General features: G+C 35.9%; 1 protein-coding gene across 3 annotated transcripts in view; it reads left to right on the top strand.

The window, feature by feature from the left end:
- The window catches only part of LOC131675546 (ran-binding protein 10), a 710,588-nt gene that overhangs the window by 446,473 nt on the left and 239,220 nt on the right, over positions 1-24,895 (top strand). For all 3 annotated transcript variants that reach the window (XM_058954562.1, XM_058954563.1, XM_058954561.1), the window contains exon 7: positions 24,524-24,707. In XM_058954562.1, coding sequence (XP_058810545.1) covers positions 24,524-24,657 — 134 coding nt within the window. In that variant the 3' untranslated portion in view covers positions 24,658-24,707. The remainder of the gene's footprint in view (positions 1-24,523; positions 24,708-24,895) is intronic.

Raw genomic sequence — 24,895 nt, 5'->3', positions numbered from 1 at the left:
AATATTATATATAATTGCAGATTTGGATTCAGCGCATCTAAATACGTAAGAAACATACCCAATATGAATCAAAAATACAAAAATGTTATGGAATGTTCTCACACTCGTCAACATCATTTTTTCCAATTTTTTGCGATTTTGGCTATTTTTTTATTTTTCTGAGATTTCCAGGGGTTTTCGCATCATTTTGACTTGAAATTCAGATTCAGCGAATCAAAATACATAAAGATATATGTTCGGAAATACAGATATCCCTTCTGTGTGCGCCCGTGGCGGTATAGCAATCAATGCGGAGAACTATTGCATGGGGAAACCACGGTTACAATGATTGTGCGTTGAGCTTTGGTTCACTGGCAAAATTGCACCACGTCTTTTTAACTTCTTAAGCATGATTCTTTTGTATTTTTTTCCGAGAAATCGAATGGAATAGGTCTAAAGTTAGCGACGGGCCGACTTCCCGGTCAAAAATGGAGAAAAAGATAAAAAAAATGAAAAAAGTGCTTTTTTTTATGTCCGAAAAAGCGCTCTAGCGAGCTCCAAAGCCTCAGAAAAAAAATAAAAATAAATGTATTTGTTAGTAAATTTTCTCACCAGTAAAACTAAAACAGGTACGTTGAAAAGTATTGATTTGCGTCTGAGTTACGAGGCCAAAACGTGAAAAAAGTCAAAAATCACGATTTTTAGCGGTTTTTTGTGTCCCATTTTGCCCCAAGTGCATTTCGGGAGCTATAACCCGGTGAAAAGTCATCTTTTAGCATCCCAAATATGATCCGCTATTCAGTTTTGAAATCGGTTTCTGAGCCCAGAGCCCCATACAAAGTCGTCTATGGCCTTTGTGCATTCTCAAATTTGACAATTTCTCAAATTCATTTGTTAAAGGTTTAAATTTATCGTTCCATGTTTTCATAGAATTACATAATGCCTCTAACTCATTTTTATGTATGTCCGATTCTAACCTTTCAGTTAATAAAGCTCTTTTTTCATTTATGTTAATAAATCCAAAATGTTGTCTACTTTGTAGCCTAATTCGTTTTTAACATGAAATAACTTAGTTAACTCCGTCGTAATTGCGTTAATCGTTTCTATTTGCTTATTATTATATTTCTCAGCATCCTCCTTCAATAACTTAAGCAACTCTTTCAATAACTTAAGTGATTTTCGCCTGTCTGCCATACTGACGGATATTCAAAACAATATTCTATAGCAACAATAAAATTTGAAATAATTATTTAATTTGTCATGGACAAACGTCTCGAACCGAGTTTGAATAAAGAATGTTCGAATTTTTCTTCAATTCTATCGAAATTCTTATCAATACGTTTAAGCATAAATACTAAATCCTTTTGCAGCTTTATATTATCTTGCTTCCATTGTACAATTTCCACATTATTATCGTTATTTTGATTTTGAACAATAGCTAATTCTAATTCTAAATTACGTATTCTATTTCTTTGTTCTTCTACCTTACGCGCTAATGTATTTACTCTAGTATTATCATCGATTTTCTCCCGACGATTCAATCGTAACACAGTTTTTTTTTATAAATTCGACTCTTGTTGGTCTCATCATAAGTACTGTATTTTTAATCCAATCTATTTACTCCTAACGTTGTTTGTATATCTTTTACGTAATTCAAACATAAACAAGCCGCGTCAGTACACTAAAGCGCAAGGACACTACTGGGCAATTCTTGGCTATTTCGAACAGTTTAAAACATCAAATCACAAATTTTGTTCAAAGTTGGTGGACTTGTTGAAACTGTTGAAAAAATATAGGACTTTTTTTATTAATTCGATTTCTCGGATACTAATAAAGATATGGACATGATTCTTTTTTTAAAAGACGCGGAAAGAGTTTCACTTTTAAAATGTAAATAGTAAAATACCAAATTATTTATTTATGTCATTGTTATAAACAATTTTTTCAAAAAATCGATGATATCTCAAAAAACGATATATTTTTTTTTTACTTTTGCACCATCGTGTTCTTTGTCATTTTTTACATAAGAAACCGTTGAGAAAATCAAGTGCCCGCTATTAGAATTAAGACAGCACTAAAATGAAACGAACCGCGCGCTAGCCGCTCAGCCGCTCGGCCGTCTGTTACTCGTGCGGTTCCAACGTTGCTTGTGGCAAATGCCTTCAACGAATAGATAATTTCATATTCTATCAGTCCATAGTATTTATTTAAATAATATATAAATTAATTGGGAGGTTAGATTTCACTTGAGGGAAGTGTGGACGTGTCTTGGATGTGAGCGCGAGTTTTGGCGAGAAAGTCAAAGAGGAAAAGTGTTTGAATTAGAGGTGAAAAGAGCGTGGAGGTGGAGGAGGAGTGGAGAGGAGAGAGAGAGAGGCCATGAGAGGAGCAGGAAAAAGCAGAGAGAAAGGAATAAAGAAAAAAAATAAAAGTTGAGGTTAAGAGAGAAAATCAGAAAGCGGGAAAGACAGGCAGAGAGGAGGGGTGGTAAGAAGTAAAGGCAGAGACAGAAAAGGTAAGACAGGGAATAAAGGTGGGATCACGGGTAGTTATAGAGAATCGAATTAAGGCGTACGAGATAGGATGGAAAGATTCGTTTCAACAGAAAAATTAAGAGATAAAGGTGGAAGGTTAGATAAGAAAGGCCCAGAGGAGGAAAAGAAGAAAAGAGTAAAGGTGGCGAGGGGGAGAGAGAGCGGGGAGGGGCTGAGGGTGAATATTAGAGGAGAAATGAGGGAGGCAAAGAGATGCAAGAGTGAGAGCGAGGGAAGCGAGATGGACGGGGAGGGGGGAGAAGGACTGGACAACACGATAAGAGAAGGGGGAAAAAGTAGTGGTGCAGAAGAAATAATGGAAAAGATACGGACAGACATAAGGGAATTTAGAGAGGTATGGGAGGAGGAAAGGAAAGAATGGACAGAAATGTTTAAAGAAATAATGGGAAAAATGGAAAGAATGGAAGCAGAGTAGAAAAGAAGAGAAGAAAGGTGGGAGAAGGAAATAGGAAAAGTTAGGAAAGAAAAAGAGAGAGAGAGAGAAGAAAGAAAGAAAGAGATGAAAGAAGAAAGAGAAAAAGCAGAACGTAGAGAAAAGAAACTGCAGGAAAAATGGGGAGAGAAGATGGACTAGTTGGAAGAGGAATGCGTGAAACTAAAAGAAAGCATAGAAGGAGGAAACAAGAAGCAAAGAGGAACAGAAGTAGGCAATAAGGAAGAATTAGAGCATATGAGAGAAAGTAGGATAAACAATATAATAGTGACAGACCTAGAGGGTGAGTTAAGATGGGAAAAGAAGGGGGAGGCAGAGGTCTGGTTAAGGGAGGTACTAGAAATGAAAGGAGAGATAGTGAATCTGAGAAGAATAGAAGGAACAAAGGAGAGAGATGAGTGGAGAGAAAGAAGAAAAAACATGTGGCAAATTAGATGCGCGTCATGGGAACAAAAAGAAGGAATTATGAAGAAGAAAAAGAATTTGGCACAGAAAAAGATATACATAGATCAGGACTGGACGTGGAAGCAGAGAAGGATAAGAGAGGAAGTAAGAAGGAAAGCGAAAGAAATAAGAAGTAAAGGTAAAGAGGTAAAGATGTGGCATAACGGGGTGAAATCAGAGGAAGAAGAATGGTGGTGGAGCAAGAGAGAGGGAAAAATGGTAGGAAAAGGGGTGGAAGGGTTTCGAAAGCAATAGGGATAAAGGAGAGAGAGAGAAGAGAAGGGAGAGAGGGGGGAGGAAGGCAGTAAAAATATTATTCTGGAACGTGGCGGGGATTAGGAGCATGGAGGAAGACGACTGGGAATATGTTAGGGGATTCGATATAATAGGGCTAACGGAAACTTGGATGAAGAGGCAAGGGGCAAAAACTGGGGTGAAGAAGCAACTGAAAGAGTATAACATAGAGTGGAGGGATTCAAGAAGAGAAGGAAGAAGGGGGAGAGAAATAGGGGGAGGAATAATGGCGGTAAGAGAGAGGAATGGGATGAATAAGGTTGAATGGAAGAAAGAAAGGACAAGTGAGGTAATAGTAGGAGAAATAAAGATCGGAGGGAAGGAATACATGATAGCATCGGTGTATATGCAACATGAGAAGAAGAAAAACTATGAATACCTAAGTGAAGAGATAGAAGAAAACAGAGGAAAAACAATAATTATAGGGGGAGACTTCAACGCAAGAACAGGAACCGAAGGAAGGGAATGGGAGACAGAAGAAAAACTAGAAGAAATTAAGGCCAAGGATAATGTGTTAAACGCAGAGGGAGAAGAAATGATAAAATGGCTAGGAGAAATGGGCTTAGTGATAACGAATGGGAGAAAAGAAGGAGATGAAGAGGGAGAAATAACATATATAGGAGCGAGAGGAATGTCAACGATAGACTATGTAGTAGGTAACGAGGAAGGTGATGAGGCGAGAAAAAAGGTTCAAATAAAGGAGAGGGTAAAGTCGGACCACTTACCAATAGAGGTGGAATTGGGAGACAAAATAGCGCATGAAAGAAAAGAAGAGGAAGAAAGAATGATAGACGACTGGAGTGAAGAAGGTATAAGGGAGTATCAGAGATGGATAGATGCAATAGAGGGAACAGATAAATGGAAAGATATAAAAAATAGAGTGAAGAACGCAGTTGTAAAAAAGAAGATAAAGAAAAAAAAAGGATCAAAAAAAAGCTGGTGGAGAAAAGAATGTAAGGCAAAAAGGGATAGGGTGATGGCAGAGTTAAATAAGGTAAGAAAGGGGGAAGGAGACAGAAGCAAATATTTAGAAGTAAAGAGAGAATACAGAGAGGAAATAAGAAAAGCAAAAGAAGAGGAAGGGAAAAGATTGGCAGAAGAAATAAGAACAGATAAGACGAGAAGAAAATTCTGGGATAAAGTGAATAGCAATAGGAAGAAAAGAATTGGATTAGATGAAAATATAGGAAAAGAAGAATGGATAAAGCACTTCAAGGAACAACTGGGAGAGAAAGAACAGGAAGAAAGTAAAGGGGAAGAAACCGAAGACAGCGAAGGAGAGGAAGGTGAAGAAATCAAAGAAAGAGAAGTAAAAGAGGTAATAAGAAAAATGAAAAAGAAAAAGGCGACAGGAGAAGATGGTATAGCAAATGAAGCTTGGGTGGAAGGCACGGAAGGCTTGATAAAAGATATGACAAAATGCTTAAATGGAATATGGAACGGAGAAGGATATCCGGAAGAATGGAGAAAGGGAATAATAGTACCAATATATAAGAAAGGGAGGAAAGAAGAAGTAGGAAACTATAGAGGAATAACGCTGATGGACACGGGATATAAAATATATGCGGAAATACTGAGAAAAAAGCTGGAACGAGAACTAGAAGCTAAAGAAACGCTAAGTGATACGCAGATGGGATTTAGGAAGAAAAGAGGAACAATGGACGCGATATTTATATTAAAAACAATAATAGGGAAGGAAATAAGGAAAAAAGGAGGAAAACTGTTCGTATTCTTTGCAGACATGAAGGCCGCTTTTGATAAAATAAAGAGGAAGAAAATATGGGAAACAATGAAAGAGAAAGGGATAAATAGAAAAATTAGGAAAAGAATAGAAGAAATATACAAGAAAACAGGGAGTAAGGTAAAAGTTGGAGGAGAAATAATTGGGGAGTTTGAGACTTACAAAGGCGTAAGGTAGGGGTGCCCTTTGAGCACCACGCTATTTAATCTTGCCTTCGCCGACCTGGAAGGGAAGATCAAGCAGGTGCAGGAAGGAGGGGTAGTGATAGGAAGGAAGAAAATATGGACATTAGGATACGCAGATGATATAGTGATGATGGCAAAGAGTGAAAGTGGAATGAAAGTAATGCTGAAAAAATTAAAAAGATACCTGGAAGAAAGGGGATTAGAGTTAAATGTAGGAAAATCAAAGATGATGAAATGCAGGAGAGGAGGAGGAAGGGGCAAGGAAGAAGAATTCGAATGGGAAGATGAGAAAATAGAGATGGTGAAAGAGTACAACTACTTAGGATATGTGATAAGCAGAAATAACGGAAACAAAAAGCAGATAAAGAAGGTAGAAGGGAAAATAAATATGGGACTCGGAAAGTTATGGGGGCTAGGAGAAAAGCTATTTAGAGAAAACTGGGAGCTAAGGATGAACCTGTTCGATGCTCTGGCGAAAAGCGTGATTATGTATGGAGCAGAAATCTGAGGATGGAAGAGATATGAAGAAATAGAAAGACTACAACTAAAATACATAAAGTGGGTTTTAAGATTAGATAGAAACACTCCAAGTTACCTAATACGATGGGAAACTGGAAGACAAGAAATGAAAGAAACAGCATTAGAATGAGCAATGAAGTATGAAAACAAAATAAGAGAAGAAATAGATGGCTTAATAAGAAAAGAAGCATGGAGAGAATTAAAGAAAAGGGAAAGAAATGAACAAGATAAAAAGGGTAAGAAGGAGGAGAGAGAGGAAAGGCTGGAAAAAAGTAAAATTTACAGAGATAGAGAAGAGGGAGATGAAATGAGGGAAGAGTTTTGGGAAGAAATAAGAGATGAGCTGATGAAAAAAGATGAAAAAGAACTAGAAGAAAAGCTAGAAAAATCAAGATACATAAACGAGTGGAAAGAGCTGAAAGAAGAAATGAAAAGGTATAGGTTAAAGGAAATTCAAGGAGAGGGAAGAATAAAAGGCCTGCAAATAAGGGAAAGGTTTAGGCTAGGTAATGAAACGAGAGGAAGCAAGTATTGGGAAAATGAAGAAAATAAGAGATGCAGAATGTGTATGAAAGAGGAAGAAAATTGGAAGCACGTGGTAGAAAAATGTGAAAAAAGCAGAATGGAAGGGGAAGAATGGGAAAAAATAATAATAGGAAGCAAAGAAAAGATAGCGTGGATGATGGAGTTGAAATGGAAAAGAAGAAGAAATGAAGAGAAGAAAGAAAAAGAAAAGCAAGAAGACGAAGCTACAAGACCCTAAGGAGAGACGGAAACAGAAGACAGAGAAGCAAGACTCGCAGACACATCTACACACACATACATACACACACACACACAAAACACGAACACACGCGCCAACATAAACATATACTCGTACATGCACACACACACACACACAAGACACAAGTAACAGCAACTACATAAGCGAGAGAAAGCAGTATTGGAGGACGGAGCAAAATGGAAAAGAAGAAGATTCGAAGAAGAGAAAGAAAAAGGCAAATTATAAGATACTAAGGAAAAATAAGTGAGGTTGAGGAAAGGAAAGGCAGAGGGAGCAATAGGAAACAAGAAAAAGGTGTCAATGCCTTAATAAGGAGAAAGATAGAGGAAATGATTAGCAAGAATGAGAGCAAAAGCAAAGGAAAGGCAAAGGTGAAAAGGTAAAAGAAAATATGCAAGAAAGAGAAAAACAGAAGAGAGGAAAAGGCAGATCTTGGAGAGAGAAATAGGAAGAGAAAAGTAATCAGAAGAAAAATGAGAAGAAAAGAGGAACAGGCAGGCGTAGAAGACGGGGCCACAAGAGTTGCAGACACACCTACAAAGGCACATATTTACACAACATATACACACACACACGCACGCGCACTCATACACACACACACACACACACACACACACACACACATACATAATCAACTACACAAATTGGATACGAGACACAAATAGTAATATAAGAGATGGAAAGTAATGTAACATATAAGTTGTAAATAAATAAACTAACTATAAATTAATTGATTAAATATGTAATGTAAATGAACTATTTTTTTATACAATCTGATATAATATTGAAATTACGCGTTTGATCGGGCTTGAGACCGGTGCATATTTACGAAGCGGCCACATTAAAAATGTTTTTTTATCGGACCTACACCATAATACTCTTAATAAGTGATTTACAAGTAATTTGTTCTAATCTATTTTCTACCAGATATTTTTGAATATACGTCATTCTCACAACCGGTCAAACGCACAGAGCAAATGTTTCATTCAATGTTGTTTCAGATTATACAAAACAATAGTTCATTTATATTACTTATATTACTTTACTTATATTACTTTATATTACATTATATTAAGTATATAAGTCATTAAATTTAATTTAAATATAATTACTTATTTAATTAACGGAGACCAAAAGTGTGGTAAAGTACCTGGGGGTACCTCTAAGATACGAAACTGAACTTTGGGCTCCACATACGAGACACGACCGCCAGAGCCAGCGAAAGGACCAAGGCCTTGAGTAGGCTGATGGCAAACACGAAAGGACCGAGACCGAGTATACGAAGACTGTTGATGGGCGTAAGCCACTCCATCATGCTTTACGGAGCACGGATATGGACTGACTCGTTACGGGTGAGAAGACGAGCAAAAACTATGACGAGCGTATAAAGAACGGGAGCGCTAAGAATCGCGTGCGCGTACGAAACAGTCTTAGAAAACGCGATATTCGCGATCGCGGGCGTTATCCCGATCGACCTCTTGGCAGGCGAGAGGAAACGCATTTACGACCGAAGTGCGACCGTAGGGAGGGCTGACGCTGCAACAGAGGAACGAACGAAAACGACAGAACAATGGCAGACAAGATGGACGACAGACGTTCAAGGATGATGGACCCACAGACTGATACCAGACGTTGGTCCGTGGAAAGACAGAAAACACGGGGAGGTGGATTTCTATCTCACCGAGTTTCTGACTGGACACGGATACTTCCGAAAGTACCTGCACAGAATGAGTAAGGTAACTTCCCTAGACTGTGTGTACTGTAGGGGATCTTGGGACGATGCGGAGCACACGTTTTTCGTGTGCGACCATTGGGCCGAGCAAAGATTGAAACTGGAGACAAAATTAGGGCCGATTACGCCAGGAAACGTGATGAACGTAATGTTGACAACAGCCTACGTATGGCGTAAGATCACGCTGTACGTTACAAATGTGTTACGAAACAGAAAGCCGGATGGATGCTTGGAAAATTGAATGAATGAGATAATTTCAGAGCCTACTCGGGAATGAATGAGTATTAAAGGGATGAATGTGTGCTTGGACACGCAATGACAGCCGCTCAGTCTGAAGTAATATGATAATCAGTTCCGGGCTCGTTGCGGTGCGAACAAGAAGAGATATGTTTGGTGGGTATTGGTGGTCTAAGCTACTGAGTCCCACACTTAGCGGGCTTCCGTTAGTTGTCCGTAAATGGATTCAGACTCTCCTCAAAAAAAATACTTATTTATTTAACTAATTTATATATTATTTAAATAAATACTATGGACTGATAGAATATGAAATTATCTATTCGTTAAAGGTATTTGCCACAAGCAACGTTGGAACCGCACGAGTAACAGACGGCCGAGCGGCTGAGCGGCTAGCGCGCGGTTCGTTTCATTTTAGTGCTGTCTTAATTCTAATAGCGGGCACTTGATTTTCTCAATGGTTTCTTATGTAAAAAATGACAAAGAACACGATGGTGCAAAAGTAAAAAAAAAAATATATCGTTTTTTGAGATATCATCGATTTTTTGAAAAAATTGTTTATAACAATGACATAAATAAATGATTTGGTATTTTACTATTTACATTTTAAAAGTGAAACTCTTTCCGCGTCATTTAAAAAAAGAATCATGTCCATATCTTTATTAGTCTCCGAGAAATCGAATTAATAAAAAAAAGTCCTATATTTTTTTAACAGTTGATAAGTCGGCCACTGATCAATATTTCGATCTAAAACTCTGCACAGATGTTGACCTCTGTATAGGTAACACGTCTACCAACTTTGAATGTTCCGGTCGGAATGAACGTCGCAAAGTCAGTTTTGGTCGAATTTATTTTAGCTCACTACATAACAGGAAGCCGTGACGTCATTCGAAGAAAGTTTACACCGGTTTGACCTAAGTGTCAACTATTATCCATTAATTTGTTTTCTGTTTTGCTTCCTGTTTTGAATGAATTAATAACACTTTTGTTTTCTTTCTTTGTATTCTTATTTTGCTGCTTGTTACAACTTGCTTGGTGACGTCAGCAAACAGGCTACTACTCTCTCTGCAGGCTTTAAGAGGGCAGCACTTCTCGACGAGCGTGATGGTTTTCGTCAGCGATCGCGGAAATGGGAGTAGCGCCGGTGCCCCTTCCACAGACCCAGTCATTGGAGTAGGAGACGACGCCGAGGCGCTCACCAGAATTGATGCCTGAGAGACAAGCGAGCTAGCGCGCCTGTTCTGTTCCTGCTCACCAGCGGATCGGCCATCCTAGCTTCGGCCTCTCGCCAATACTTTGTGACACGGCGGTGATAGTGAGCTCTCGATATATTTATCACTGAGGTGTGCAACGCTTACCCCCCCCCCCCTCCCCCCTGAGATCTGGTCGACCACCCAGCGAACGCTCCAGCCTTTGTTGCACAACGACGCTTCCGACGACTGCTCCTGTTCATCTTCGTGACAGCCCTGGCGCTTGCCCACCTGATGTGACAGTGACTGCTCTGATTACTCTTGTCAAACTGCGCTGTCGTCTCCAGATTGGAAGCCTCTCAGTCTGGCGTAGAGGTCGCGGTTAACGTTCGCATTTAAGTGATTCTTACAAGAGAGCACTTCTGTCATCTCCGTGCGGTCTCGCCAGTTTGTGAAAGTGTTCTCATTTATTTTAATTATACTGTGCGGTAACTTATCTCTTTTTATTGTCTAAACGTGAAGGTGAATAAAACTAGTTATTTTGAACCACGGTGACATTTCTCACAACAACGACTCTATCACTCCTCGATCAAACCGGCATTTCTTAGCGAGTGTGATTTCTTTAGAAGAAACCATTAAACTAAAAACCACCTCGTGAACATTGAACAAAATTGGTGATTTGATGTTTTAAACTGTTTGAAATAGCCAAGAATTGCCCTACTGGGAGTATAATCCTTTATTTTGATCCTATTAATTTTTCAATCACGCGTCATACCTTTAAATCGAAAGAAATATTTTCAACTATTTAAATGTCTCTACTATTTACTGATTAACATTTTTTTTAAATTAAATCAATATTTTTGAAATAATACTGTTCCATACGATTAATAATAAAATAATGTCTTAAAATAACAACTTATTTTTTATCTTAATCTAAAAATCATTTAACGAATATAACAATTTCTAGTTCCCGTTCGGACGTCAATTTGTAACCTTTCTGGCAGATCGGAATTCTTTAGACCCGATAATAGTTGTTTATCACGAAATGTTATAAGGACAATAAATTGAGTTTCCGTTGTGCGCTCGAACAGCCTTGTCGCAACGCCGCGGGACTTCTCAACTGATTTAAGGAGAGGAATATTTTTAGTTTTTATTTATTGGGCTCGTTCATTCAACTGATCAAGGAGACTCGGCGGAACACCAATATCCTAGCTGCCTCCACTCTAGCTGAAAACGAAATGATTCAGGATTTTTGCGTGGTTTTTCTCGTTTGGTGACTAGGTAAATTAGCCACTAGCGGAAATAAGTCACATCAAGCAATTCAGGTAGTCAGAGTAATAGTGCACGTCCAAGCTTACTCGCACTTATATATACGTTTTTTATACGCTCGCTTTATTTACATTTATATTAAATCCTATTACTAAGCCTATCAATACCAGCTTCCCTAGTCTTGTTAATCCTTTAATCCGCAGATCATTGTTGTATGACACTAATGATTAAAATCTAACGCGTTTTGGGGAATGGTAATTCCCACGATCCATGCAAGGGCCCGTGTGCTCAAGCGCCGTATCACAAATTATTTTAAAGGGGAAGGTAAGGGAGGCTCTTTCGCTCCTCTGAACGATGACGATGGGCCTCGTCACTAAATTGGCGTTTTGGGCTTCGGATTGAAAGGAAAGGAATGACGGGCGTATACAATAATCACTCCTGATAACCGTTAACAATATTTATTCCTCTAAGCTTAACAATAAAAGAGTCCTCGACGGCCGCGTGCCTACGCTCGTGCGGACAATCGCACGGGGCATGGTACAATAATTTGAGAGGATTGAAAAGGAGGGACTCGTTCTGTTCGTTAAATCCGCCGTGCTCACGGAAGATCGCGAGCACTTCGCCGACGCATCGCGCACACGTGAATAGAGAGAGAAAGACGACCTGCCCTGGTGAAGGCTGCTGGCAGGAATCGCTGTTAGTGTTGCTGGCAGGAACTGCTGCTGGAGCTGCTGGCAGGAAATGCTGCTAATTCTGCTGCAGGCAGGAAGTACTGCAGGAACTGTTGATAGGCTTGTGGCAGGCTCGGATGGATTCTACGATGCAAGGGTCGTTGGAAGTTCTCTCCGTGCTGTAATCTGCTCGTCGTCCTCTGATCTCTTTGTCTTGACCTGGCTGCTTAGCTTTCTCTCACGTGCGCACGCTCGGCTGTTAAAACGATCCGTCTAACTCAAGATCTCGGCTCAAACTCTCTCCTCTAATCGTTCGCGTGCGGCTCGAGCATCTCTCGTCAATCTCGCTCTCTTCTTCTTACCGCAGCCGCTTCCAATTGGCTCCCAATGACGATGCCCGGTTCAGGTATTGGTCCTAAAAAAAACGGTGCAAGCATCGGTATCGGTTCGTAATTTTCAAACGCTCTTCAGGGCAACAGCGAAGGAGCGAGACTGTGAGAGAGTGAGAAAGAGAGAAAGAGAGCGCGCCAGACACGGCCGGCTATTCTAGTCAGGGCCCCATCACAGTTTGTATTTGATCTTAGTATTTGTGTACACTACAGACTGATGGTTTTTTCTTGTTCATATTTGTCTATAGCGTCATGATATCTTATTGCATTCTACAACTGAATATCTATACACATTAGTTGTTACTTGCGACATCATCTTTACCGTGATTCGCTATGCATCTCGTGCTCCTCGAATTTGAGTTGTTAGTTACATAGCATCCGGTCACAGTATTCCTGAAGCATGTAAAAGTAATCCAAAAATGGATCCAAAATCCGCTAACACAGAAAGTTTCTACATTATTTGTAGATGAAAAAAATGAAAAATTGAAAATCCTAAATGGTTTCGAAAGTTACGGACGTTTTTGTATTTACGCTATGCGCGCTCATGAAGTGCTATAAGTAGAGCTTTCGAGGCCACATGTGCAATCCTTTTTTTAACTATAAATCAAGTAAATTAAGCTTTTATTCAGTATTTATTGTTAATTATAGTATTTTTTTAACAATTTATTGTTATGTTAATAAATTATTTACTTGGCTTAATGAACAATCCAAAACTTGAAAGGTTTAATCTTCCATTTATCTCAAAATGTTTCAGCTAATTTTGATAGAGTTCTTGTTTTTTTAAATATATACCAATTTTCAGTTTCTATTTATACCGCTAGGTTGCGCATGCTAATCTGTAAGAGGAAAATTCATGTTGAAGTAACATATATACCGAAGAAAAATCCACAAAACCTCTTTGAGTTGCATTTTTGAAACTTATGTTTTAAAAATGACTCCGCCGTGTTCTCATCAGGATAATAGAAAAAAAGTATGTGGCCCCTGTGGTCGAAAAATTATCTTTGGAAAAATTAAGCAAGACAAATTTTTAATAAGTCAATCTATTGAAAAACTTATAAAAAAGTTTATATCTAAAGAATTTGATTTGAATGATGAAAAATATCCTTTGTGCATATGCAGATCTTGTTATTTGACACTGCTTGATTTTGAAAAAGAAATTTTCAATCGGCAATTACCAACTATGCCTCATTATGAGGAATTATTATTATTGAAACAAACTCGCTTGAATAACGATTGTGATTGTTATCTATGCTTGACTGCCAAGTCCAAAGGGCACATTAAAGTTGAGAAAGGCAGAGGGAAATTTAGAGATATAAATAAAGAAATTGATATTTCTACAGGCTTTTATGAATCACACAAACTAGAGAAGCTTTCATTGAATAAAAGTAGTGATTCTGTTGATCTTATTAAATATTGCAGCAAGTGTTATCAAGAAATAAAAAGAGGTAAAACTCATACTTGCAATAATCTTAGGGATAATATAATAAGCTTCGTTGAGAAACTCCCAGAAAAGGTACAACAGCAAATTACAACGCATGTTATTAAAAACAATCTAGAATCTCAACCTGATCTAAATGGCAGACGAGTCAATGTCGACTTGAACTTAAGTACTGCTGGGCGAAGTACAAGAATCACAGTAAATAAGATTGATAAGACAGTGTTCTTCGATGAAGATAAATTAGATAATTTTCGAGTCCAACTAGCAGCTTCACAAAGAGAAATAAAAAAAATTACAAATTTCATAAGGTGTAATGTGGATAGAATGTCTATTCCAAAAAACTACAGAGAGCATATGTCAAAAAAGTCTAAAGAATTAAAAGATGTTTACACATCAGGTGTACATGAATTTGATTGTGAAAGCGGAACAGACGCAGGAAAGCAATCACGCCCTGTTGTCTATGCCAACGCAGAAGAACTTTTAGACAAAGTTATCGAAAGTAGAGGATTAGTGGGCAATTTTTGTATCAAAGCTATGGCTGATGGTGGACAAAATTTTTTCAAAATTAGTTTATGTATTATGCCTACTAGTTATTCAACTGAAAATGAAGAAAGTTCCATGCAAGAAGATTGTTATGACGAAAGTGATCCAGAAGATTCAGTTGATTTCAATTGTCCCAAAAAAAGAACGCTGTACTCTGAGGGAGGTCGCTTAAGCAAAAAAGGTAAGCTATCAAGTGTCAATAGGTTGATATTGTTGTGTGTGGTTCCTGGAATCGAAGAAACTCACGCAAATATTCAGCTTTTATTTGATTTGACTAAACTTAATGGTATCCCCTTTAAATTTGTTGCAGACTTTAAGCTTTTGCTGATTGTAAATGGTCAACAAACTGCAACTTCGTCATATCCTTGTCCGTACTGCTTCATCTCTCTAAATGAATTGAGACGCAAATCGACTCCAGATACAAGTTTGAATGGCAACACTACTTCAAATGAATCTGATGCACTGGAAGTTGCAAATGCCACGAAGTTAAAAACATTTGGCGATTTAACCCATTAACGTCCAAAATGTCAAAATTTCTTGCATGTTTTCAAAGTGATTTTTTCCTATGTAATTGGCGTTGAAAAAATTCTTGAACCACATATTCTGATGTAAAATTGCATGCTCTTTCAGAATCCGTTGCCAGAATCATGATAAAACTCACAGGAAAAGAGATATGCTCGATTGAAACATAAAAAACACCTAAATTTTCGAAAAAAAAAATTTTTAGGATTTTTTTTCGAAGTGTTACGGTGAAGATATCACCTTGTGACCGTTTTCAAAGGTGATCATGGGATTTGAAGTTTAACAGGGAATTTTTTTGTTTACCTTGAACCATCGCTTCTTTACAAAATGGCGGAAAAAACGAATTTTTTTTTTCAATCTTCATCAACTTTTTTCTCAAAATCTATGGTCTTTAGAAAAAAATTCATAAAAACAAAAATGCCTTAGAATCGCTCGAGGAACATTCTCAAATTTTTTCAGAATTTTTTGAGACAATTTTTGATTTTTCGGGAAACTTGGGAAATGGAATTTTCAAAAATGTCTCCAAAAATTCTGATAAAATTTTAGGATGTTTCTCGAATGATTCTAAGACATTTTTGTTCTTATGATATTTTTTTTTTCTAAAGACCATAGATTTTGAGAAAAAAGTTGATGAAGATTGAAAAAAAAAAAATTCGTTTTTTCCGCCATTTTGTAAAGAAGCGATGGTTCAAGGTAAACAAAAAAATTTCCTGTTAAACTTCAAATCCCATGATCACCTTTGATCACGGTCGCAAGGTGATATTTTCACTGTAAGACTTCGAAAAAAAATCCTAAAAATTTTTTTTTTCGAAAATTTAGGTGTTTTTTATGTTTCAATCGAGCATATCTCTTTTCCTGTGAGTTTTATCATGATTCTGGCAACGGATTCTGAAAGAGCATGCAATTTTACATCAGAATATGTGGTTCAAGAATTTTTTCAACGCCAATTACATAGGAAAAAATCACTTTGAAAACATGCAAGAAATTTTGACATTTTGGACGTTAATGGGTTAAGAAGAGATTTCGATAGATATCAACTTTTAAGAAATCAAGGAGAAGAAAAGGAATGTAGTAGGATGTGTCACAGCACAATTAATCCTCCCATTTTTTATGAAAAAGATGATGTTTATGTTTTGGATAAATGTGTTATACCTGAATTACATGTCCTGCAAGATTTCGTAAACCACTTATTTTGGCAAGATTTGGTTTCCCTTTTAGGCTTAGAAAAAGCTCTATTATGGCCACACAAACTCAATCTTATTTCAAAAAATTCTCATGGCGATGCTTTTGAGGGCAATGCGTGTAGGAAGCTTGTGAAAGAGTCTGATAGACTCAAAGATATTGAAATATGTGGAGAGGTAGGTATTTTTAAAATTTTACCTTTTATTACAGCTTTTAAAGCTATGGACAAGGTGGTAAACTGTTGTTTCACCTCTGGAAAAGTAGGATCTTCACTTGATGATTATATTGAAGAATTAAAACAAGCTTTGGAAAGTATTGAACAGCTTTTAGAGACATTAAAAATTCATGTTATTCTTTCACACGTAAAAGAAGGTTTTAAGTTTATTGAAAACAATAATGGCTTAGGTTTTTGGTCAGAGCAGAGTGGTGAGTGAATTCATCGTGACTTCTTAAAGTTTTGGGAATGTTACGAAGTAAATGGTTATCACCGTGAAACTTATTTACCAAATCTACTAAAAGCTGTAGTTAAATTTTTATCACTGCATCTTTAACTATTAATTACAAATATTTAAAGAAAACTCTATTACTCGTTCCATTGTTGTTTAAGAAAAAATTATCAAAAGCTCTATTGTCAACTTACGTTTATACAAAATATAAAAAAAAAACAAAAAAAAAACAAAAAAGGGATCAAGTAACCACTACGTCCTCGTCGTTAATCCTGGGTCGCGCTAAAAGTAGGTTCAGTACGTTAATTCATTGTCCAAAAAGGTGTTTTCACATCTCACATTGTACATTCACAATTATCTGTTTTTACTTACAATAACGAATTAAGCTTAAGTACGAAAATAACAATCCACTTTATATCAACCCTTCTCACTCACGTATTTTCTCGAGTTCGTTCGTGATAATAGGCTAAGTCGCGACTAATTTGGTATCTACTGTAGGTTAGTTAACGCTGAAGATTATTATCGCTTTTACAATATCACACTCTTGATTTTCGTAGCACCCTTTTATCGTTATTTAATTTTTACGGTTATCATGAAAGATCCACTATTTTATTGCCTCGAAGTAATTCATAATCTATAAGTCGGCATGAGGTAACATAAACATAAAAGTTTCACGAGGTGATACATCCTTCAAACGGACTTATGAATATTCGTTGAGCGTTTGCCATTCTACATTCTCACACCTCTCAAGTATCTGTAGACAGCTGCAGACATCAGTTGCTCGATGAGACTTGCGTGACAGTATTTAACCTTATTACCAAACTCGCATGCCATCAAGTGTCTGTCGCAAGGGCTACACCGAATTATTCGTTCGCATAAGGCTGGCGTCTCATCTAGTACCATGCTATTTGTGACAATCGCCATTCTCTGCATGCAGTGTACATAATCGCGAGTGTATAGTGTTATTATCATGGCAAACTTCTTGATCTGTGAACAAACTGCGACGGAAAAGTGAATCTATAACTTCACTATCAACACTAACCAGCTCTGCGAAGTCACTACTGACGAAGTGACTACTAACCTCAGATTCATAGATTATGAGACAGTTTATTAACTTATCAAAATTGATCTCACGTCTCACGTAGTGATTAAGCATCACTAGGTTCGTAGAATTTGCTGATTTCATGTCTCCAAATCAGATTCTCATCATGTGGACAGGTTTTAGCGTAATATTAGTAGCAATACGCATGTTCTATAGGATTCAAAAGAAATGTTAATAATTAAGATGGTTTTGGATAGTTAATAAATAAACAACTTTTTTCATGCTAAATTATAATGTACTGTAAATAATATTGTTACATAGTATATACAGTGTTGTGTCTGCTCAGTTAGACTCTTGCTTTCCATCTACTTATAGTATGAGCGTACACTGAGAAATACCAGTCGTATGTAATCAGCGCATGCTCGTAAATAAACTCAATACGTCATCATAGTTCATATACATCCGCAGTGTACATATATATGTATATAGGATATAAAATAAAAAATAAATAAAACTCATATTTCAACACGCACCCTTAATTTTATGCTGTATTATAAACTTCAATATTTTTTTAACAGCTATAAATATTTCTCTTGTATATTTTCACGTAATAGTTCACAGGTTCAACAATTTTCAAAATAGTTCTAAAATACTCAAACTTAATTCTCTCTAAAGCCTTGGTAAATATATCCGCTAAATTATTCTGAGTTTCGACTTTAATAATACTTTAATAATTTCTTTCTGTTCATAAGCTTCATTAACAAAATATTAATGTATTTCAATATACTTAGATTTTTTAGTCAAATTACCCAAATTTAGCAATTAAAATTGTTTCAGAATTATCCTCGTAAATTTTAATAGGTATAATCAATTTTATTCTAAAATAATGCAGTAGATTTTTAGCAAATTTCAATTCACTCACGGCTTCTGAAAATGCTACATACTCTGATGCAGTAGGCGATTTAGATACACTACTCTGTTTTTTTGACTTGAAATAGATTACATTTCCAAATTGTCTTATAACGTAGCCAGTTGTCGATTTTCTTTTCTCTTTGTCATCAACCCGATATGCATGTACAAAACAGTCTAACATTTTACCATTTTCACTACGTTCATAATAAAGTTTTATATCTTTCTATATAAATATTTCAAAAATCTCAATGTATATTTGAAGTGAGTGGCATTATAAGAATTTTGGAAGCGACTTAGCAAATTTACGCTGTAACTACAATCTAGTCTTATACGACTACTTATATTGTATAATAATATACCAATCAAGTTTCTATATTTGATATCGTTAGATTCAATTTTAGCTGTTGTGTGCAAGCGCGGCACACATCTTGTAGATAACTTTCTCATGCCCAAACAGTAATGTAAAATGTTCCATGTGCATCCTACTGAAATGTTAAGAGCCTCACTAACTTCAAGTATTTTCAATCGACGATCGGTGAGTACAATATCATTAACTTAACGAAATTCAGTAAATCACTTTTGAACCATGCCATGCAATGAAGCAGATTCTCCATGATATTTTCTTAGCTTTTCTTCAGTGTCTTTAATTGATTTTCTCCGTAGAAAATAATGTTTAATAAGCAGACGAAACTCATTTTTTTATGATTTTGTTTACACAATGAAAATCGTAATTTAAATTACTGTAAAAAATTTTTAAACCAACGTACTGATTTGAAACTTTGTATACGCACTTATACTAGATGGAACTCTCTTACAGTGTAAAATACGTTCTGCAATTCGTATCTGTATTCCGATCTTTTCTTTTCCCATGTATAATCTTGTGACTATCGTCACTACTTGATCTTACAGACTATTGAAGAAATCAATATCTTTCTGAAAAACCACGTTGAGTGATTTATAAATCGCACTAATTGTTATTGGAGCTAAGTTATTCTATTCAACGGTACAAAAGAATAAATGAAGAGATGTCTGATTATCCAGACCCCGTCGTTGTTGTTGTAGCAAGCCTTTTTACCTTGACTTCATTGCATACATTTAGAAAAATTTCACGTTAATTGATTATTTGTCAACACCGTGAATCTTTATATCTAAATGATACTGTTATCGACGATGGACCCGAGCCATACAGCTACTTAGTGATTTTAAAAACCTAAAAATGTGGTAGGAAGAATCGTCGACCAGAAAAAGACGAAGCTTTTGAATGCGAGCTCTAATACAGTTTATATTAAGAAAATCCGCATGATGGGAACTTCTTCTCCTAACCACACGCATACCGAATCACAATTGGAACGACGTTGATACTAATTGTGGTACTAATATCGCTCTCTTCTCGCTGATTTTGCCGTGGGACCTGCTGTAGATGTAGTCGGTATTTTTTAACTTTAATCGAGCTTTTTAAAGCACTGAGTTGAGTTGAGATAACTGTACGTATTTCACCATGGGGTGGAACGCTGTTTGGTATATACGAAGTATAATATAAGCATACAGTACGAGTACTTATAAATTATTTATAACTAACTAATTATTCGCATTACTAAAGATTTTTTTTTCATGGAACGTCAACAATAGATATGAATAATTAAACATAAGTAAAACTAGGATAAGAATAAATGTAGTAATAACACGAATATACTATGAATAATAACAACAGACGTAAAATCATAGTTAATGCTAAATTGAAGGATTTCGACAAACGATTAAATAAATTTACCTGTTGTACAGAGCGATAGGAGACAAAAGGTCGTGATTTAAATAACTACCAGGTACCAATAGATAATTATTTGTAAGTAAAAATTGAGCTACCTGTAGCTTTAATTGTCGACAAGTGAGTGCATACTTCTTAGAATTACCTTAAAATTATTGTTCTCTTTACGCTGATATATGTAGAACTGCGTAGTTTTTCCCTTAAGTGGGCTAATTATCGGCAGATACTTTTCTGATGTAGTAGATTGAATTTTCACTTTATTTTGCGCTAATACTTTCAAAGTGTAGTTCTTCTCCTTAGCTATGAAATTTAACAAAGATTCTAACGGTCGAATGTTTTCGACGTTGAAAACGATAGAAGATGATTTGATTGGCACCGTGTTATTTTTTTTGAATTTACTATAGTTGCTTTGTTATCATTAGAATCCTTTTTTTATGAATGTCGAACTTGTTAGTTTTGACTCAGCCAATACTTAGGTAGATGTGCTTGCCGTTATTTTTTGTTTTGAGCGTATTTATCTGGGCTATTTCGCTATCTTTTACTATTAACTATTTCCTACTTCTTAATGTTCATTTTCATGGGAGTAGATATTACATTTCTCGTCTGGCTGGCCATTTTGGTCGTTACTAATTCTTATTCTTCCTATGTGATTTGATTTTAATTTTAATTCTCACTTCATTTGATTTACTATCACTAGTTATTCGAGTAGATCGTATATCAGGCAAGTTTGTCTCCTTCAAGGATCAAACGCTGACCGCTAGAATAAATAATTTAAAAATTCTTATGATATTCCCTCTCGTGCATAAAGTTCGTTACTATCCTGCATACGTGAACTAATAAATTAGTCTCGAATGAACGAGCCAACATGCCGGTCCGTGCGAATGCACTAGTCTGTATCTTGTCTTCAATTAAATAAAGTCACTTACTATTAACCTGTATTATTTGATTCATCAAGACTTCCACAAACAAATAAAGAATACTCATATCTTCAGTGATATTCAATGTTTTCAGAAAGTTTTTGTGAAGTTTTTTGATTTTATTGTCCTTTATTTCATTAAAAAATCATGGCATAAATTTATCTTTTTAAACAGGAAAAAACTATTTATTAATGATGCATAATTAGGGATTTTGAATGTGAAGTTTAAATATTTGAATAATATTTAATGAAACTTTCCGTAACAGAGATGGTGTAAAGCCCATTTCTAGAACCATAATAAAAAGAACTGTAAACTAATTTGAAGAACATGGGATCGTCAAGGACCTTAATAAATCAAATGATAAATTTGTAATAGTGGATAGTAATGTAGTAATACTTAATAAATCAAGTTGTCCAATATCTGGAACTACTAAATAAATGTAATTTGATATCACACAAGTTTTTATTGAAAATCTGCATCATATTTTCCATAAAGCAGGTACATAAGACGATATTTCTCAAGAAACAATGAGAAAAATATAACATTCTATACCTACAAAATACATTTAGTAGAAGACTTTAATGAGGGTAATCCCAACCGTGTAGTAAAGTTTTGTGAAACGATATCGTTAAAATTGATACTGATCTTAATTTTCTGTACAAGATTGTTGTTTCTAATGAAGCAATTTTTCCATTAAGTGGTAAATTAAACATATAATTGTAGATATTAGTCTATAATAAATGATTGACAATGATAAGAGAGTTATACGTATAATTGTAGATATTAATCTATAATAAATGATTGATAATGATAAGAGAGTCATACATAATACCTGCAAAAAATCAATGTTTAGGCTAACACCTTGAATGAAATTTCAGTAGATCCTTTTTACATTGAAGATAATCTCACTGCTGTGAAGTATGAAAAACTTGTTAGGAATCAAATCATACCAAGGATAAAAGAAGCATTGGAAGTAGATGGATCAAAGAATTGCCTGCTAGATCAATCGTCCTGACCCCTCCTACTTTCTTTAGGAATATTTAAAAAGTAAATCTCACGATACTCGACCACAAAACTTAGAAGAATTACGAAATAGGATTTAGAAAGAAGCTGTTGTGATCGACAAAGAAATGACCCGAAGAGTTATTACTACCTTCTACAAATGAATAATTGCAGGGTAACGCTAAAAGTAAACAAATCAAAGGAATGACTTTGACGGTAAGGGAACATATTTAAACATGATATTTTCTCGATTTTTATTTTTGATTGCCAGTATCAAAACAAGGAGTTTCCGCCGTTTGAAAAAGAGTGTTAACCTTGAAATGATCTTGCAGTTCATCTTCAAGGTTAAAATAATCAAATTCGCCATCAGATCACTATCAGATTCGTCGTTGAAAATTACTAAAGGAATGACCTTGACTTTCGTCTGAAATATCTTACATGATAAAATGAAGGCTCGTACCGAAACTTTTTTGATACCCTGTATAAATTCTGTGTATAAATTTTACGCATATACGAGTAATTAGAAGCTGATACTTTTTTCTTCAATTATTTAAGAAAAAATTATTAGCTCGTGAATAAATTACCGTACATCAAATTGTTGCTGAATTCTTATTTTTGTCTTATTTAAAATATGCTTACTATAGTCAATTGCTAAAGTGATATAAATAATTGCTCGTTCTCAAGCATAATAATTCTATTCCAAAAAACTTTCAAAAATTTTATTATAGAAAAAAATGAGCAAAACAATCCCAATTTTCTTCAAATTACATTTTTTCAATTATTAATGTTCTTTGAACATTTCGTGAATACCTTTTATTGAATGCCATTATATCATATCTCAAACAGTATAAAATATAGTTCTGTTATTATTATTAATCACTAACGAAATAAGTTATGGACTTCTAAGGTGGTGTACCTTGAATACCGTTTTGTATTTGTTATCTTTAGATTTCAGTATGTGAATTAGGAATATACGAGGTGTGATCAAAAAGTAAGGTGAATTTTTATTTTTCTCAAAAAATATTTATTTATTCATCAATTTTTATTTTATCTCCTTCAAAGTGATCCCCCTCGGATATAATGCACTTGTGCCAACGCTTTTTCCAATCCTCAAAGCATTTCAAAAAATCATTTTTTGTGATCTTGCTTAGTTCATCCTTCGATGCCGTCTTTATCTCCTCAATCGTGGCAAAACGCCGTCCTGTCATGGGCCTCTTCAGTTTTGGGAACAAGAAGAAGTCACAGGGGGCCAGATCTGGGGAATACGGTGCCTGTGGCATCGTTACTGTGTTGGTTTTAGCCAAAAATTCGCGCACAAGCAACGATGTATGAGCAGGGGCGTTATCATGGTGCAAAAGCCAATTTTTATTTTTCCACAAATTCGGACGTTTCTGGCGGATTGCTTCGCGCAAATTGCGCATAACTTGCAGGTAATATTCCTTATTTACTGTTCTACCCTGTGGCAAGAACTCATGATGCACCACGCCCCTGCAGTCAAAGAAAACTGTAAGCAAAACCTTTACATTTGATCGAACTTGGCGTGCTTTTTTTGGTCTTGGTAATCCAGAATGCCTCCACTGGGACGATTGAGTCTTAGTCTCGACGTCATAACCGTATACCCATGTTTCGTCATCTGTTATAACCCTGTTGAGTAAATCTGGATCATCGTTGACGTCATTCAGTAGCTCTTGGGTGATGCTCATGCGACGTTTCTTTTGGTCGAAATTGAGCAATTTCGGAACAAACTTCGCTGACACACGTCTCGTCAAAATTGATTGGCACGAACCAAATGAGATGCCAATATCATCAGCAATTTCTCTAATGGTAATTCGACGATTTCCCAACACTATTTTCTTCACTTCTTCAACATTCTCATCAGTTGTTGATGTGCTGGGGCGTCCAGAACGAGGTTCGTCGTCGGTGTCTTCTCGGCCTTCTTGGAAGAGTTTATACCACTTGTAAACATTTTTTTGGCTTAAAGTAGACTCACCGTATGCTACTTTCAGCATTTCAAGTGTTTTGGAACATTTGATTCCATTTTTCACACAAAATTTAATGCAAACTCTTTGATCCATGTTTTTAGACAGCAGCAAATCGTGGAGCACGCAAAATACTTCTAACCTTGATGCCTCTCACAAACAAACCAAACATACTACAAAGCTGAAATTTGGAACGTATGTTCTAGACGAGTGTGCCGACATAACCAAATAAAAAAGTCGAAGATCGAACGGACGTAGCCCGATAAATTTCAAAATTCACCTTACTTTTTGATCACACCTCGTATATCATATCCTTTGATCTTAATCTATTTGATTATAAACATATTGATTTTCAGAATCTACGAATTTACCACGCCGTCCTCCTCTAGAAGTAACAGTTTGCCATGCAAGAGAATTAGTTCATCTGATGTCGAATGTTGGTCTAGGAGCTTGCGGGTTTGCAGTGGTCGATGATATTATTCAATATTAACGGTGCCTCATTTCGCGACCATGATTCTTCAGATTGCTTCCTCTCAAATTGTAAGTATATAAAAATCTTTAGTAATTAATAAGTTACATCGACTTTAATCATATATAGAGCTCATCATATTCCAGAATATTTATAACAAAATATTGATTATAGCAAAAGTTATTAACTTTAAATCAAAATGAAAAAAATTTTTCAAAAGGTTATATTTTAAAAACTAATAAAGATACAGGGATCAACT

This window comes from Phymastichus coffea, unplaced genomic scaffold (assembly GCF_024137745.1).
Source record: "Phymastichus coffea isolate CEN01 unplaced genomic scaffold, Cenicafe_Pcof_1.1 PCOF00025, whole genome shotgun sequence".
Taxonomy (NCBI): Eukaryota; Metazoa; Arthropoda; class Insecta; order Hymenoptera; family Eulophidae; genus Phymastichus; species Phymastichus coffea.
The sequence above is the reverse complement of the archived record's forward strand: the minus strand, read 5'-3'. Positions and strand labels throughout refer to the sequence as shown.